Here is a 17,200-nt window from a genome sequence, read left to right on the forward strand (position 1 = left end):
GATTTAAATCAAGACAGGAGGCCTGGTGATGGGAAGGACACCAGGGCATGAGTCAGAAAACCTGGATCCAGGGCCTAGAACCGTGCCTGGCCCCCATGAGACACTCAACAGACGTTTGTGAATAAACGTGAACAGATGAATGATTCTAATCTTAGCTCTCTGCCTCTAATTTATTGGGGGCACTTCACTTCATTTTTCTGGTTTCATTTTTCTCACTGTAAAATCTGATGGTTACAGAGTTCCAAGGCCTCTTTACACTCTAAACTTCTAAGTTTCTTTGTTTCTGCATCCCGTTCAGCACTGCTGTACCTGGGAGGGATTCTCTTCCTCTATCAGAATTTTATCTTGACTCTTTCCTCTGGCTAGGTGGCCCCAGCTCATATTTTCTGAGTGGCATTGAGGTTATGTTCTATGGTCTCTTCAATCCTTGGTCTGGCCCTAGTTAAGGACAGAACATCTTTGCCTCCAAAGATGTTCACGTGCAGTCGTCTTCACCTCCCCTGGAGGTTTCTACACCTCAGCCCCTGGAAGTGAGCTCAATCCATTTCCCTATTTGCTCAGTTTTCAGGAACATTTTACCCTTGAGAGATGCCTGGATTTTGCCTGTTCATTTAGGGCCATCTCTCACCAGGTTTCACAGGACTCACCCACCATCCTGGGGCCCATCAGTCTCTCACAGCCAGGAGCAGGTCTCTTTCTTCGCTTGTCTCAGGGTTCATGCTCTTTGAGATGCCCCCAGACTGCAGGGAGAGCTGGTAGGCACTCTGCAGAGCAGGGAGGATGACGTGCCCAAACGCAATGAAGGAGCAGGACCTTCCTCATTCAGGTTGTATCTGACTCATAATTCAGGGATCTCCTCCAAGAGGTCTTCCAGGAACAATCGTTTAAGAGTTTGAATATAAAAACACTTTATATTTGAACAACTTTCATCAAGGGAAGAAGAAGGCAGCTCCCTAATATGCTGCATTAAAGGAACTGCAGGATTTTCCTCTTTGAACAGCCTACAGTCCATTTGTGTAAATATATCAAATAGTTACAAAAGTCAAGTCCTGCTAAATACTTACATAAGTATACAAGGCAGCATCGGAAACTGAGATAACAGCATTAAAGATATGACAAGCCTACAGGTGATCAATCTTTGAATGCATTGTAGAGAGACAGCTGATTGCTACAAATTTAGAGGGGAGAGTGGTCATTTGGCATATACGCTTACCTGATACATAAGTTAATCTAGTTTGTTCTGTCCAAAATTTTTGCAAACCCTGGCTTGAGCTGCTCTTCTCTGCTCTGCCACAGTAGCGGGTGGAGAGAGGAGTGGGTCTTGGCTATTAGTCAAAGTCCCTGGGCAAAGGGATGGGGAGAACATTATGCCCAGTGTTTGACATTACCTTAATTTGGAAGAACTTTTTTTTAAAAAGTGTTAAAACATCAACCTCTATGTTTCAATGCATTGCCTTTAGGGAAAGAGAATTCAGGAAAATAGAAGCTGGGGCACCCCCCATATGGCCTAATGCAAATGGCTATCTGCTTCCTTTGTCTTCATCCAACCTCTCTGCAAAGATGAGACGATCCATGTTACATTTGTGGCACTACCCAATCTGAATATGCAATTCAAACCTCCTCTCTAGTATGTCTGCAGGCCATAGAGAAAGCCCCAGGACACACAACCCAGCTCTGTCTTCTCACTGCCCACACAACAGCCCTCTCACCCTACAAGGCCACTGCACATGTGGCAACGGTAGCCTCTACTTCCCCCATCCCCCTCCCCATCTGGTCTGTACATAACCTTGCCTGGGCCAGCTCTGCATGGTCTTCTCATCCACCCTGACCAACTCTGGCCAGCAGGAAATGTGTGGTTACTGCTGGCCTGGCGACACACGTATGTGATGGCTCTGTGCTGAAGGCCTAATTAGGGAGCTGGACATCAATGCACATAGAGGTAGGGTGGGGACAAAGTCATTGCTGGCCTGGGAAGCACCATCAGTCAGTCATGAGCACTGGAGAAGGCCCAGGGCTAACTCTGTCATCTACCTGTGCTTCCCAGTGTGGCTGCTGGGTCACTGTGCTCAGCTAGGGGTCTGTCTGCAGGTAGATAATGGTACAACCCCAGTGCTTCTTATAATTAACCATTATCTGGGGGAATCCTTCCTTCTCCTCTCGTGCCACCAGGAAGGGTCTCTGATCGTTAACAAGTGTTCTCTATGAAGAAAGAGGGTTGAGCTAGAAACACCAGAAGGAGAATCTGAGCAACCTCACTTGCCCTCTTTTCTGGAACAGAGAGTAATACACTGTTAAACATCTGGCCTGTAAGTCAGACGCCCCCTCTCTCATCACTAACTCACCAGAACCAGCTCCAGAACACAGGCTGCAACAGGATGGAGAAAAAATGGCTTCTGCAAGACAGCCAGGCCCCTTCCCTCAACACATCCCATGTCTTCACTCAGAAACGCTGTTCAGTAGTCAAGGGACTCACTAAGCAGAGCACTCCCTGCTCAACAGTATTTGAAACAGTGTATTAAGAAGCATCCAAGCCATGAAAAAGCAAAGACACACATTGGAACGCAAAAAAGTGATTTGCTCCAATGTGGTCTGGCAGTTATGGGTTTAAAATTTGCACAACATGGCCACAAGGCTATAACCTCAAAATGTAGACCATAGAAGTGCACAGGCAGGGACCCCGTTTGGTCCTCTGTCTGTCCCCCTTGCCCCACAGTGACTGGTCAAAAGATGGTCACTGATGGCATGGATGTGGCTGCGGCCTCCTGTCTCCGCTCAGTGGTCCTTCTCTGGAATATGCTTTCTCCATGCACTCCAGTGAAAGTCCCATTCAAGCTTCATGGCCCATGTCAAGTGTCACCACCTCTCATGCCTTGCTGCAAACTGAAGTCGCTCTCTGGGCTCCCAGGCGTTTTGCCCAGTCCTGTCTCTGTCCTCCTGTGCCCAGTGCCTTCTTGTGCCTTTGCCCATGCAGACATGCACAGGATGACCTAGCAGGCTCTAAACCCTTGGAGGACAGAGACTGCCTTACTTTTTGTTTTTTCTATCTTCAGAGATTATCCGACACGATGCAGTAAGTGGCATACACAGGGACACAGTGGATGATCAATAAACACTGTGTGAATCAAGAGATGAATCAATGAAAAACACTGAGGTACTCTCAGATCTGTTACTCTTGGGGAATGATGCTCTGAGATGTCACCTTCTTCCCTCAGGTGGGTGCTGGAGAAGCCTCCGCACATAAGTCCACCTTCCACATCAGAAAGAGTCTCAATCAACGGATTCCACAAGACAGACACAAACCCAAGCTTTTAAGAAGATGAGAAATATATAAATAACAGAAAAAAAAGAGAGCTGAGAAAAATAAGATGCAACTTGGTTCAAAATATTTAATTTATCCATACAAAGAAATGTAATATTTAGTGGCATGCCTTAGAAAATGGCCTAGTAAGAATTGGGCACTTTTCATGATAGAACGAGAGCACTACATTCTATACTATCTGATTTCCTATTATGAATCAGAGTCTGCAGTTTCAAAAGGCCACATGATTACTCATAATTACTCATAATTTCTTCTTTTCTTCTTGAATTGTATTATTGGCTGATGAAACTTAAATTTCTCATTCAATTTCTTTCCTTTATATAGTCTGGTGCTTGGGGACTCCTCCAAGTTATCTTTAATCATTCTGATAGAGGTTATAATGACCTGAGAAAGCTACTGTTTCTACTGGAGATTTAATTTCTCTAATTGACTAGCATTTCCCAGAATTGCTAGATTAAAAATGATAAAAGATCTTGCTGACTAATATGATTTACTCTAATACAGACTTCTTCCTATCATTGCAAGGAAATTCTCTTAATGTGACACTTCCCACAATAGCTCTCATTTAAAAAAAAAAGCACTTAAAAATTTACATAGAAATCAGTATTATATTCAATGTATAATTTACAATTTTAAACCTAACAGCCATAAATATTGAAATCGCTTATGAGTTCCACTTACTGAAGATGTTTAAAAAGAGTGAAGAATTTAAAGTACTTCAAACATTTAATTTAGAATTTTCTAGATTCTGAGCTTATACAGGCCTGTTTGCACAATATGATTCTGTTTTAGCAAATTTCTTTTGAAAAGATAAATAACTGACAAACCATTAGCTAGACTACTTAAGAAAATAAGACAACTTAAATTAATAAAATTATAAACAAAAGAGGAAACATTACAACTGATATGCAGAAATAAAAAATATCATAAGAGATTACTATTGGACAATTATATGCTAATAAATTATATAACTTAGAAAAAAAGAGGTAAATTTCATAAAATATACAATTTACCAAGAGTGAATCATAAAATAATAGAAAATCTGAACAGATCAATAATGAGCAAAGAGATTGAATCAGTAATCAAAAACCTCCCAACAAATAAAAGTCCAGGACCAGATGGTTCCACTGGTGAATTCTACCAAACATTTAAAGATGAATTAATACCAATCCTTCTCAAACTCTTCCAAAATGTCAGGAAAAAAAAACACTCAAATTCATTTTACAAGGCCAACCTTACCATGATATCAAAGCCAGACAAGGGCATTACGAGAAAAGAAAATTACAAGCCATATCTTTGAAGAACGTAGATGCAAAAATCCTCAACAAAATACAGCAAACTGAATTCAAGAGCACATTAAAAGGATTATATACCACAATCAAGTGGGATTCATCCTTAAGATGCAAGGACGGTTCAACATCCTCAAATTAATAAATGTGATACACAATTAATGGAATGAAAAGATAAAAACCATATATCACTTTAATAGATGCAAAAGAATCATTTGACAAAATTCAACATCTTTCATGATAAAAACTCTCAACAAATTAGGTATAGAAGAAATGTACCTCAACTTAACGCCATATATGATAAGTCCACAGCTAACATTATATACAATGGTGAAAAGTTCAAAAAGCCTTCCCTCTAAAATCAGGAACTAAACAAGGGTGCCCACTCTCACTACTCCTATTCAACATAGTACTAAAAATCCTAGTCAGAGCAATCAGGCAAGAAAAGGAAATAAAAAGTATCCAAATAGGAAAGGAAGAAGTAAACTTGCTTTTGTTTGCAGATGACATGATCCTATATATATAAAATCCTAAAGACTCCACCAAAAACTAATGGAACAATCATCAAATTTAGTAAAATTGCAGGATACAAAATAACATATGAATAGCAGTTACATTTCCATACACAAATACGAACTATCTGATACATGCTACAATGTGGATGAACCTCGAAAACATTATGCTAAGTGAAGAAGTCAGACTCAGAGGTCATATATTGTATGATTCCATTTATAGTAAATACCCGGAAAAGCTAAATCCGTATTTTTTTCCAATTTTTTTTTTTTCTGTGTATATGGAGATGGTCATGTGGTTTTGTGTGTTACACTGACTGATTTTTGTTGAGTCAATCTTGCATTCCTAGGATAAATCTCACTTGGTCATGGTGTATAATCCTTTTTATATTTGTCAGATTCAGTTTGCTAGTATTTTGCTGAGGATTTTTCATCTAATATTCATAAAGGATATTGGCATATAGTTTTTTTCTTGTGATCTTTTAAAATTTAGTTTTTAATTATAGTTGTGATACAATATTATATTAGTTTCAGATGTGCAAGACTGATTAGACATTTCTATACCTTACAAAGTGATCGCTACAATAAGACTAGTAAACATAGTTATTATAATATTATTGACTATATTTCCTATGCTTGTGATATCTTTATCTGGTTAGGGTATCAGGGTAATAATGATTTCATAGAATGAGTTGGGAAGTGTTCCCTCTTCCTCTATATTTTGAATGTTTGTGAAACATTGGTATTAATTTGTCTTTCATGATTGGTAGAAATCAGCAGTGAATCCATTTGGGCCTGGGCTTTTCTTTGTGGAAAGTGTTTTGGTTATTATTTCAATCCATTTACTTGTTATAGGTCTAATCGGATTTTCTATTTCTTCTTGAAGAAATACTTAATTTCAACAGTGTACAAAAATTTGTTCCTCTATTCTCTCTCCTCTCTTTGTACTGTTATTTTATTAAAATGATATCTTTATGCATGTATGTATCAATATACGCTTATAATTACTGCTTTATGCATTTTACTTTTAAATCACATTAGAGAAAAATAGAGCTATAAACAAAAAAAATATTTATACTGTATTTTATGTTTCCCTATGTAGTGACGTTTACTTGCATTCTTTATTTCTTCACCTGGATGTGAGTTTGTGACTAGTGTCCTTTCATTTCAGCCTCAAGGACTCCTTTTTATATTTCTTACACAGCAAGTTTGTTAGTGATGAAGTCTCTCAGTTCTTGCTCATTTGTGGATTTCTTAATTTCTCCTTCATTTTTGTTGTATGGTTTTGCTGAATATAGAATTCTCAGTTTTTCCTTTCAGCACTTTGAATATGCCATTCCACTTCTGGCATCCACTGCTTCTGATGGGAAGTCAGCTACTGATCTCATTAAGGATCCCTTGCAACTGGTGAGCTGCTTCGCTCCTGCTGCCTACAAGATTCTGTCTTTGTCTTTCAACCTTTTGACTATCCTATGCCTAGTGTAAATTTCTTTCGAGTTTTTCATATTTGGAGTTTGTTGAGTTTCTTAGATGTGTAATGTTTGTCATTAAATTTGGGGAGTCTGGGGCCATTATTTCTTAAGTATTTTTTTTTTTTTGCCCCTTTCTCTTCTCATTCTGAGACTCCCATTATGTCTATGCTGACATGCTTGATGGTATACTACAAGTGTCTATGGTTTGTTCATTTTCTTCATTCCTTATTTTTGTTTCTCAAACTGGATCATTGGCCTGTCTTAAAGTTCACCGATGCTTTCTCTTGTCTGTTCAAACCTTTATTGAACCCCCTCTCCACCAAGTAAAATTTTCATTTTAGTTATTTTACTTTTCAACTCCAGAATTTCTATTTGGTTCTCTTTTTATAAGTTCCAACTGTTTATTTGGTAAGACACAGTTCTATTTAGTAAGACATGGTTCTCATACTTTTTAGTTCTATTAATATGGTTTCTTTTAATTCTTTTAACATTTTTAATACAGCTGATTTAAAGTCTTTGTGTCATATGTCCAACACCTGGGCTTCCTCAGAGACAATTTATAATAATTGTTTTTTGGTCCTATGCATGAGCCATATGTTTTTGTTTCCTCGTATGCCTCATAATTTTTAAAAACTGAATATCTTAAATAATATAGTGTAGCAATCCTGGAAATCAAAATCAACCCAGGGTTTGTTATTGCAGTTTGTTGTTGTTGTTTGTTTAGTGACTTTCATGAACTAATTCTGTAGTCTGTAGTCTTTGTTGTGTGTGACCACTTAGTGGTAAGCTAATGATTAGAGAGATTTCCTTAAATGACTGGAACCAGTAAGTCTCTAAGTCTTTGCCAAGGAACTTCATGTTCATGTTGGGGCATGCCACTAACACTCAACCTGGCAGTTAACAACTTTGTTTAGCTTTACTTCCTTCTTGCACAGGGCCTCGAGGTCATCCAGAGATAAAATATTAGGGCCTGTTTAGGTCTTTCCTAAGTATGAGCACAGCCCTAGACATGTGCCTGCCCTTCTAGATCTCCAGGAATGTACTAGAGCTTTTCAAAGTCTCTGTGCAGATCTCGCTCTCCAGCTTCGGCTTATAAGCTTTTTGATTAGTCTAATGTTTGCCCCAACTCTTACCTACCAGCTCAGGCAGCCACAGTTACAGACTTTCTATAATTGTTTTTGACCAATAAATACCCCCTGGAGAAAAAGGCTTTTTCCACTGGGAGAGCTCTGAATCAGGTCAAATAAAAATAATCTTGTAAGTGGAATCTTCCAGGGGACCCCCCAGACAAGTCAGACAATGATATTCTCTGGGAATGACGTTTTAAAGGAGCTCTAGCCCCATTTTGGCCCCTAGTGGCTGCCAGGCTATCGTTCTTGCTGTGCTCGTGGGCTGTTGGATTTCAAGACTACTGAAGAGCTGAAGAGGGAGGTGAGAAAGGGCAAGTTAAAGCTCCACAGAGCTCCCTGTTCATACCAAAATTCAGTCATTTTTCTAGGATAAACACTTTCTAGATTGTTGCAAGCTTTGTTTAATTTCCAGAGTTCTTAAAGAGCTGATTCTAACCATTTTAAACAAATTTCTTATTGTTTTATGGATGAGAGTGTTTGTTTGCAGAAGTCTTTATTTCACCATTTTCACTGACATAACATCTCTTTCTTTTAACTGTTGCATTACATTCCATTGTATGAACTTAATATCACTTAATTTTTTCATCATATATTCCCCCAATATATGGAAAAATTTTTAATCTTCATAAATGTAAGAACAGTATAAGTACTCACATACCCTTTACCCAGATTCACTATATGTCAACATTTGCCGTACATTTTTTCTTTCTTCCTCTGAAGGTCGAGAGTTCGTAGCAGACATTATGACAACTTTACCCCCAAAGACAAGTATCTCTCAAGAACCAGGACATTTCCTTTATAACATTATGACAACATAATAACCACACTCAGGAAATTTAACAGTGTCACAATACTATAATCTATATGCCATGTTTGAATCTTCCAACAAACCATTTAGAATGCCAAAAAATATAGGCACATCTCCATAAAGCACTGGTCCACCAAGCGGAATCATGCTTCTTGGCCCCTTCCCTGGCAAATTCCAGGTGAGATGGTCACAAGCCTGAGGTGTGTGAGGTGCTTCTCAGGGTGCATGACTCCTTATCTGCTTGAGAGACATTCACTATGTTGCATTTTTCATTTTAGCAGATGAGAGTTTCTAAAAAGTTCCTCGTTTAAGAAAAAAAGTAAAACGAAGCAACAATTCTGCTCAAATTTCAGAAACAAATCAAAACAAAACAGAACGAAATCTCTCTCCCCTCCAATATTCTTCTGAGATGTCCTGATAAAATCTTTCTGAGGGTACGTGTCAAACAAATCCCTTCAAAGAGGCATGACATGCTGATACACACCAGGGCAAAGCAGGTCCCTGACAACACACACGCACACACACACACCTCCCTCTTTTGTCACATACTTGCAATGGCAGGGCAGTATCTCATTTCTAGTACTTTAATCTCAAAGCTAATTCCACTGAAAGATGCTTTTGTGTCCTCATGACTGTATAAAGATAAACTTGCAATGCAGTAAATGTCAACTTATGCTAATTCATCTACCAGTTATGTTTTTCAAATTTCCTAATGCAGCAGGTCCTTGAATAACACCAGACAGCGAATGGCATTTCATTATAATGTTGATGAGATGCCATAGGAATTTAACTCTTGTTTATATTAACCTATGGTAAAACTGGTTTCATTATACATTGTTTTGCTTTAAGTCATAGAACCTATCAATGGCATTAAATGAGGATTTACTGTACACAGCTATAAGTAAATGTCTATCTAACCCAGCATTTCTCAAGTGTAGGCCATGAGCCACCCACATCAACATCACATGTGGAACTCATTCTAAGTGTTGGTTCCCAAGCTTCATCTCAGGCTCACTGACTCAGAATTTCTGGAACTGGATCCCAGGAATGCATATTTTCAAAAGCACACCAAGTTATCCAAAGCCCATTTATATTTGAGAGCTACTGACTTTGGCTTTAATCTGGGATTAACTGAGCTTAATACGGAAAACTCCGTGGAATAAGAATCAGATACTGAAAAATAATTTGTGCTGTTTTCTATGGCAGTGGCTTTTAAATACTTTGACTGCAACCCTTGCAAAGCAATATATTACACATTAGGAGACAATACACGCACATGCACACACACACACATGCACAGAAATTAAAGTTTCATGAAACAATACTTACTGCTGGGAGGCACTGATATCATCTCTCCTATTCTATTTCAATTTTTAAAACACTGAACATAACCCACTAAATCTATTTCATAACCCCCTAATGAATCACAAATTGCAGTTTGCAAAACACTGATCTATAGCAATTAACTGAAAAGTAAATTTCAAATGAGTAAGCATAAACCGAGAGAGAGTAAAACATTGCACATAGTCATTAAACTGGATTTTTAAAAGATGTTCTTAAAATATATACATTTATTAGCTGGATTTAAAATAGTGTAATCACACTACTGATACCCAAATGAAATAAATTTCATTTAGACTGATTTCAAATCTTATTACTTTCAACTAACCATTGTGGGTTTTAGGAGGGAGTATATTGGAGTGAAAATTTGGTGCAATTTTAGACTGGGCATCCCAGAATTCACAGACGAAGTTCGTACCCTGGCTCTCCCACGGGTCAGAGATGGCAGCCTAAGTAACAACCTCGCTATGCCTCAGTTTCTTTATCTACAAAACAGGGCTAATAATAACAACATCTACCTCATAAGGTTGCTGTGAATATTAAATAAGATAATCCATATAAATAATAATGATTACTATTCAAAGATAAGGTGCATTTAAACAAAAGTTTTACCATATTAAAAGAATGACAAAAATATTTAAATAAAGCTTCTTATATAAGTTTTCATATAGATTACTATGTTTACAAATTTATTATATATCTGTCATTATCCTTCTCTTAATAAACACTGAACATTTTCTGAGTAAGGCATTCTGCTAAGTGCTGGAGCTACAAAGAGGCATGTGATATGGTACTACTTATTAAGCATCAAATAACCTAGTTAGGACAAAAGAAAGAAATTTAAATAGCCAAATCATATGCCAAGTGCTAAATATAACATGTGCTGAAAGGGAGAACAGTTCAGAGAGGAGAGGAATAAAGATCAGGAAGAGCTCATGAGGTGGGGACTCAGGTGGGAGGTTTGAGTAAGTAGAAAGAGTGGAGGAAATGCCAAGTAGAGGAGAATAATGGAAACAAAGGCAAAGGGGCAAACCAGGCCCCCGCTTTGGCTGGAGGCCGTAATAAGTTGTCAAGACAAGGGTAGAAGCCGGTTTGGGTACCAGGCTGGGGTGACAGGTGAATAGGAAGATTCATCTGAAGGCGGAGTGGCAGTGCAGCAGTGTGAGATCAACTCAGGCTGGCTGCAGAGGGTGGGGCATTCCTAAGAGAGGTAGTCTCAGCAAAGTAGCACCACAGAGGGGGTAGGACACGCCCCAAGGCATCAGCGACATTAACACTGCAGATATCTCCAGTTAACAGAACGAGGACATCAACACAGAAAATTGCGATTCCAATTAATTTTGCCAAAGTTTCTGCAGCATTGCTTTAAAGCACTGATCAGCTCAGTCTCTAGCACAAAGTTCTCTGCTATGCGTAGAGTAACTTCTGGAAATTCTCCAGAATTTGAAGTAAACTTACATCCCTACCACTCAAATGATTTTACTCTTCATGTTCAGATTCTATTCATTCTTTGCTCACCAAGCAACATTCTGATTGAGAATTTAGCTTGCCAGGTAATTTGATACTGAAAAGAATGCCTTGATAATGAGTCCTTAAGCATTCTAGTCACTAGAAAGGGTATTTCCCATAACACTGTATAAACTGGCCTTCCACTTACCCATCAGACTCCTGTGAATTTGGTTATGTGTATCTATTAGCAAATGTCTTGTTATCCCCTGATGTGCTCAGAAGGTGCCAGACCCATTAGGACTGAGGTTCTCAATCCTGGCTGTGTCTTGGGGTCACCTGGATAGTTACTTAAAATACCTTGGAATGGGCAGCTGGCTGCGATCAAGACCTCTCCCAGGAAGCTCCTGAGGTGGACTGCCACTCTCTAAGACAATGGCTCTCAATCCTGGCTGCATGTTAGAATCATCTGAGATATTTTTAAAAGATCATGCTCAGGGATGGGCACTTCCAGAGATATTAAAACCTATCCACTGGGCAGAGGGCATACATTCTAATAATTGACATTCCTCATTCCTAAGCAGAGATGAAAAGGATATTGCAATGCACTGCAGTCAAGAGATTTCTATTTCACTTACATTTAAGATATTCAATTATTTCATTCACTTTGATCTCCCTTCAATAGGGACCATAGCTTTAAGCAGTTACTAGTTTTAAATTCTTAACTCTTTGTTGATTTAGAAAAGAAGTCAGCAAATTTATTCTGTAAAGGGCCAAATAGTAAAGTTTAGGCTTTGCAAGTCATATAGTCTCTGTCACAACTATCCAACTCTGCAGTTGTACCACAAAAGCAGCCATAAATAATATGTAAACAAATAAGTGTGCCTTCATTCCAATAAAACTTTATTTACAAAAACAATTGATGGACAAAATTTGGCCAGTAGACTGCTTCAGAATGTTTGAATAATTATAATTAGCATTCTGATCTTGTGCATATTAATACAAAATTAGTAACAAAACATGACAATAAATACAAAAGTGCACTAAATCTTGGAATCTTATCCTTTGACTATCATCCTAGTACCATTTACCAGAAACTCAAAGTAGAGGCCCTGTTTATATTTAGACCATATGGACCTATTCAGACCATTTCTACCACTGAGTTAACTACTGATCACCTTCCAAGTTTCACTTATGGAGAAACTACCCCCGCCTCATTACTCAACTGAAACCCTACAAATCTCTATGGCAAACCAGAGAGGAGCATGGCAGTACGATTCCAGCTTTCTCACTCGTAGAAAATGTCATAGATATTTATTTATTAAATAAATACTTGTGGTAGGGGAAAAAAATCTATCTCTGCTGCTTTGAATACATTTATTCCCCCATGCAACTGATCAACAAGGTATAAACATACAAGCCTAAGTCTAAAGTTTTTGGTTAAATAATTTCTGTTCAACTGAGTAGATTTAATCAAGGATCCTGTCCCAGCCATCACTTCTGGCTTGCCCCTAATCTCTCAAAATGCATCACGAATGAAAGTCAGAAGAGTGAGACTATTTGCTAAGTGGATGAGATATGAGTATGGTTACCACTCAGCCATACAAGCTGTGGCTGAGGTGGAGCTCAATGCAAGCTGTGCCCTCCCTAATTCCTACTCTTTAAGTAAAGATCCCAAATCTACAGTTGTAAGAATGATGGCATACAACCATGTGGAAGCTCAAAGGAGCCCGTGTTCCTACCCTCACTGCTCAGGGCGGTTTATCTCAAAGTCAAAATCAACACCCTGCACAATGAAGACTAGTGTCAGACAGAGTAGGGTGGTATCCCAAGGAAGGAGGGCGCAGAATTTCCCCAAACATGGCCAGCAACCAAACCTCCCAGTTTGCCCGTACTGTTAGGAAAAATCCACCTAAAACAGAAGTTTCAGCCTTGCATGTGTATGAGCTCAGTCACCATGATTCCTGATTATGGCTCCACTTCATACTTACTTAGAAGTGTTTTCAAGTATTCCTTTGACCTCATTCATTTCTTCCTTCCCAAAGTAAACAACAGTTAGATGAATTCTCCCATCCTGCTGGATGCACGTCTCCCTAGAAAACAAAACACATGTGTGTTTCGGCTTGTTTTCACAATAATAGGCAAGGCCCAAACAAATACTTATTTCATAAAGTGCAAAAGGATTTTGAAGTAAACTGAGTGAACTGATAGAACAGCAGAGATGAAGCAGCGAGACATTTCTGGCTGACCATCATAATTACCTGTGTTTGGATGGATCTTAACAAGAAAACAATGAAATTTCAATATGCAGATCTGGTTAATGAAAACTCAGATGCAAGAGGCCACACAGGTCCAATATGCCACAGGCTTGGCCCACTGGGGCCACCCAGTGCCAGGAAAAGGGCACTGGATCCTAGGCACTGCATCCTACCCTTCTTTGCCATAAGAAGTCTATGAAATAAAGAAGACACCAATTCCATTTTACAGATGAGAAAGCTAAAGTCCAAAGAGGATTAGACTAGACTCCTTGACTATGGCTTTTCTTGTGCGTGCCAAATGCTAAAGGTCTTAAAGACTGAATGAGCAAAGGTAAAAAGGCATTTTTTCATTTACAACTCTAGAAAACCTTGGTAACCTCCAGTGACATGACTGTCTGAGGGAATGACAAGGCAGGAGCACAGTTGCTAAGTCTCACCCTTCCTGAGCAGACACAATCACCTTTACTAGTTCTCCATTTCTCCTCTCTGTAACTCTGATTGTCCCAGGCACCTGGCAGTTTATGTTCCAGGGTCCCAACAGCCTTCTCAGGGCCAGGCCTCTGGCTCTGCACTTGTTTGGACCTGTCTTCCCCATCAAAGCTTACCTGTTACTTGCATATGTCCTGTTCTCTCAATGGTAACACCTAACTCACCTGGTGAGTTAGATCCTCTGCTGAGGGTTTGCTTCACATACACATGTGTAATATGTGTGTAAATGTATGTGTAGATGTGTGTCTATGAATATGTATAAATGTATATATATGTAAATATGTTTGTGTACACGTATGTGTGTACATAGAGGTATGTGAGTGCATAATTTTAACAGGAGTTTTCTGAAAGTAAGTTAATGGAAAGATTCTACTGGTGAGATCTTATTTTGTGATATTTTAATATTTTGCATTTCCTTCCATTTAATTCCTTTTGTCTCTGTTAGCTACTTTCCTTAATCCCCACACAACAATCCACATCACAGATTTCTAGAAATCCCTGAGCTCTAATTGCAGAAGCCAATTTATTCGATGCTTTTTATGATGACATTAAAAAGAAGTCATTGTCTAGCCGGGGTGGCTGGGAAGAATCTAAAGAGAAGATACGATTCCTGCCCTCAAAAAAACTTACACAGGAAATAAAATGGCTCAAATAAAATAAGGACACCTCGTGGCACTGATAAAAAGTACAGAGAATTCAGAGAGCACAGCAAATCCTGTGGGCCGCAATGGCTGGGGCCTTGAAGGATGGAAAAGGTATAAAAACACAGAGAGGAGGAAGAAGAGAATTCCAGGTGAAATAAACATCAGGGAAGATTACACTGCCCCTAGGCGAGAGGCACGGAGGGCTCACCCCGGTACAGGCTTGGCTCTGAGAATTCTGTTTCTTTCCTGTAGAAGAAAGGTAAGAGCTGCCTCTGAAGCCCAGACTGATGGCAGAGCTCTTAGAAGCAGAAAAGAGATCAGGAACAGAGGCATGGGATGCGACAATGTGCTTCAAAACTGAGAGCTCCCTCACAGCCCCAGTCCCTGCAGACTGAATCATCACTTACCAACAATAAAATTCTCTGCATTGAAAAGATCCCTTCTGCAAACTTGCCAGATAATGCTTTAACTTCCTTTGCCAGAGCAGAATAAAAGCACACATACAGTGCCAAGCGCTCAACAAACCATGCTTTAAAATTATGTGTGCAGTTGGAAAAAATCCATCCCAGAATCAGGAGAGGGTCACCTGCTGAGCCCGAATAAAATGCATTCTCGTTTTTCTAGTAACATCTTTGCTGGCATTTTAAAATCCATTCAAAGCACTATGTGTTTCAAGGAATAAAACACATATATCTGAACTTCACTTTTCATTCAGCAGCTGAGGTTTCCCAAAAAGGCAAAGTAGAATTTGTTCTGAGGTCCACCTCCAGGGGTCCATTCCATTTATTCATTTACTCCTTCCTTCATTCAACAAACGATAACCAAACAGACCATGTTCCAGATATTCTACCAGGGGGTCTTAAAAAATGAGTAAGACATTTCTGGCCCTGAGAAGTTCTCCATCTACTGTGCCTGACTGAAACTGTCTATAATGCAATAAACAAATGCTCAATGAGAGGAGGAGCACAGCAGTGCTATGAAAACATCACTGTCTGAATGATCTTGTAATTATTGTGTTTTTCGAAAGAATTCTCACTAGACTTCAATCTCAAAGATATGTGTAAGAGAGAGCGTACGTGGGTGACCGTGTACACGAGGATGTCTGTATTTTGGTGTAAATTATTTGTACCTGGACACATGCTGCCTGGATCCCTTGAGCTAACTTTGCTGTGCAAGGCATTATTCTTGTTGGAATAAGATCTAAAAAGAATATTCATTTACGGTCCCTGTTGGGAGGCCAACCATCCAGTTTGCCAGGGATTCTCCAGCTTTTAGCACTGAAAGTCCACATCTCAAGAAACTTCTCAGTCCTAAGCAAACCTAGACAACTGCCCCTGGGACTTTACCGTGTATTGGAAGGAATGAAGAGCTGTAATATAAGGCAGGATGGAATAACTACAGTAACAGTTGGATGGTCTAGAAGGGGTGTTTACATTTTAAGGGAAATGCATTGGAAAGAGGTTTCAAATAAATTAATTTCAAATAGTTATAATCACAAACCATATACCAAAAATAGTGGAAAATGGAAAAAGTTCTGCTACCAATAAATGACCAATGAAAGGGACATAATAGTCTGCCTTAAACATCACAAAGAGGAGGGCAAGGCAGCAAACAGATGATTCCATTTTAGCCTCATGTGGCTCCCAGCTCCAGCAACTGCTTCCAGAAGAGGAGCTGGAGAAGCAGCCAAGGTGAGGAGAAGGCAGCAGAGGGGAGCGGCTGGTCTGGGAAGAGGCAGGAACCTCAGCCCCCATTTAAGGATCTTGGCACAGGGGGAGCACAGCAGAATATTTAGTTTCTCCACATGGTGTGAAAAGTAGAGAAGGAAGGTAGACGTAACCTAATTATGCTTTGTGAAGTAGCTTCTGGAAAAAAGGTGGACTTGGCAGAACCAAAGGACAAAAGACCATCGCATTTAGTCAAGCTCCTTCATAAGTGCAGGGAGATGAGTAGGGATGAGAGATACTGACAGTCAAATGAAGTAACTCATATATGTCTCTGTCTCTGTCTTCACACCCAAGCAGAGCCTCCACACACACACAGAGTTAAATAAAAGGCCAAAATCTTTTTTCCTCTTTTCCACTTCGAGTTTTGGGAAGAGCTGCTGAAGATAAAAGGTAAATGAGATAAGAGAACTAAATAAATGGGGCTGATTCTGTGGTATTTCAGGCCTCAGCCCTTAACCAAGCCCATTCTGACAGCTAAAAACCTACCCCTCAGGGAAAAGATCCATCCACAACTAGGTAGAGTGAGCCTGACACAACTCACATATCCATCCCAGGGCTCAGAAGAGCCACAGAAATTGGGAACCTCCAACGAAGGCTGAAGAGAGCCTCAGCTGCATTCTTCCTCTCCTCTACCTCTCTTTCAGACTACAAATGAAGTGAATAGAACAACAAATACCCTGTCTTCAGACTATAGGTAGGAACGGGACACGAACAGTTCTCAGTCAAGACTTGGAGGTAGCCAAGGAGAATCCATCACTACTTCAG

General features: G+C 39.5%; 1 protein-coding gene across 1 annotated transcript in view; it reads right to left on the bottom strand.

The window, feature by feature from the left end:
• CSGALNACT1 (chondroitin sulfate N-acetylgalactosaminyltransferase 1) overlaps positions 1-17,200 on the bottom strand; it is a 43,453-nt gene that overhangs the window by 15,930 nt on the left and 10,323 nt on the right. The window contains exon 4 of the mRNA XM_039875750.1: positions 13,309-13,410. Within this exon, the coding sequence (XP_039731684.1) occupies positions 13,309-13,410 (102 nt within the window). The remainder of the gene's footprint in view (positions 1-13,308; positions 13,411-17,200) is intronic.

This window comes from Pteropus medius, unplaced genomic scaffold, assembly GCF_902729225.1.
Source record: "Pteropus medius unplaced genomic scaffold, Ma_sr-lr_union100, whole genome shotgun sequence".
Lineage (NCBI taxonomy): Eukaryota > Metazoa > Chordata > Mammalia > Chiroptera > Pteropodidae > Pteropus > Pteropus medius.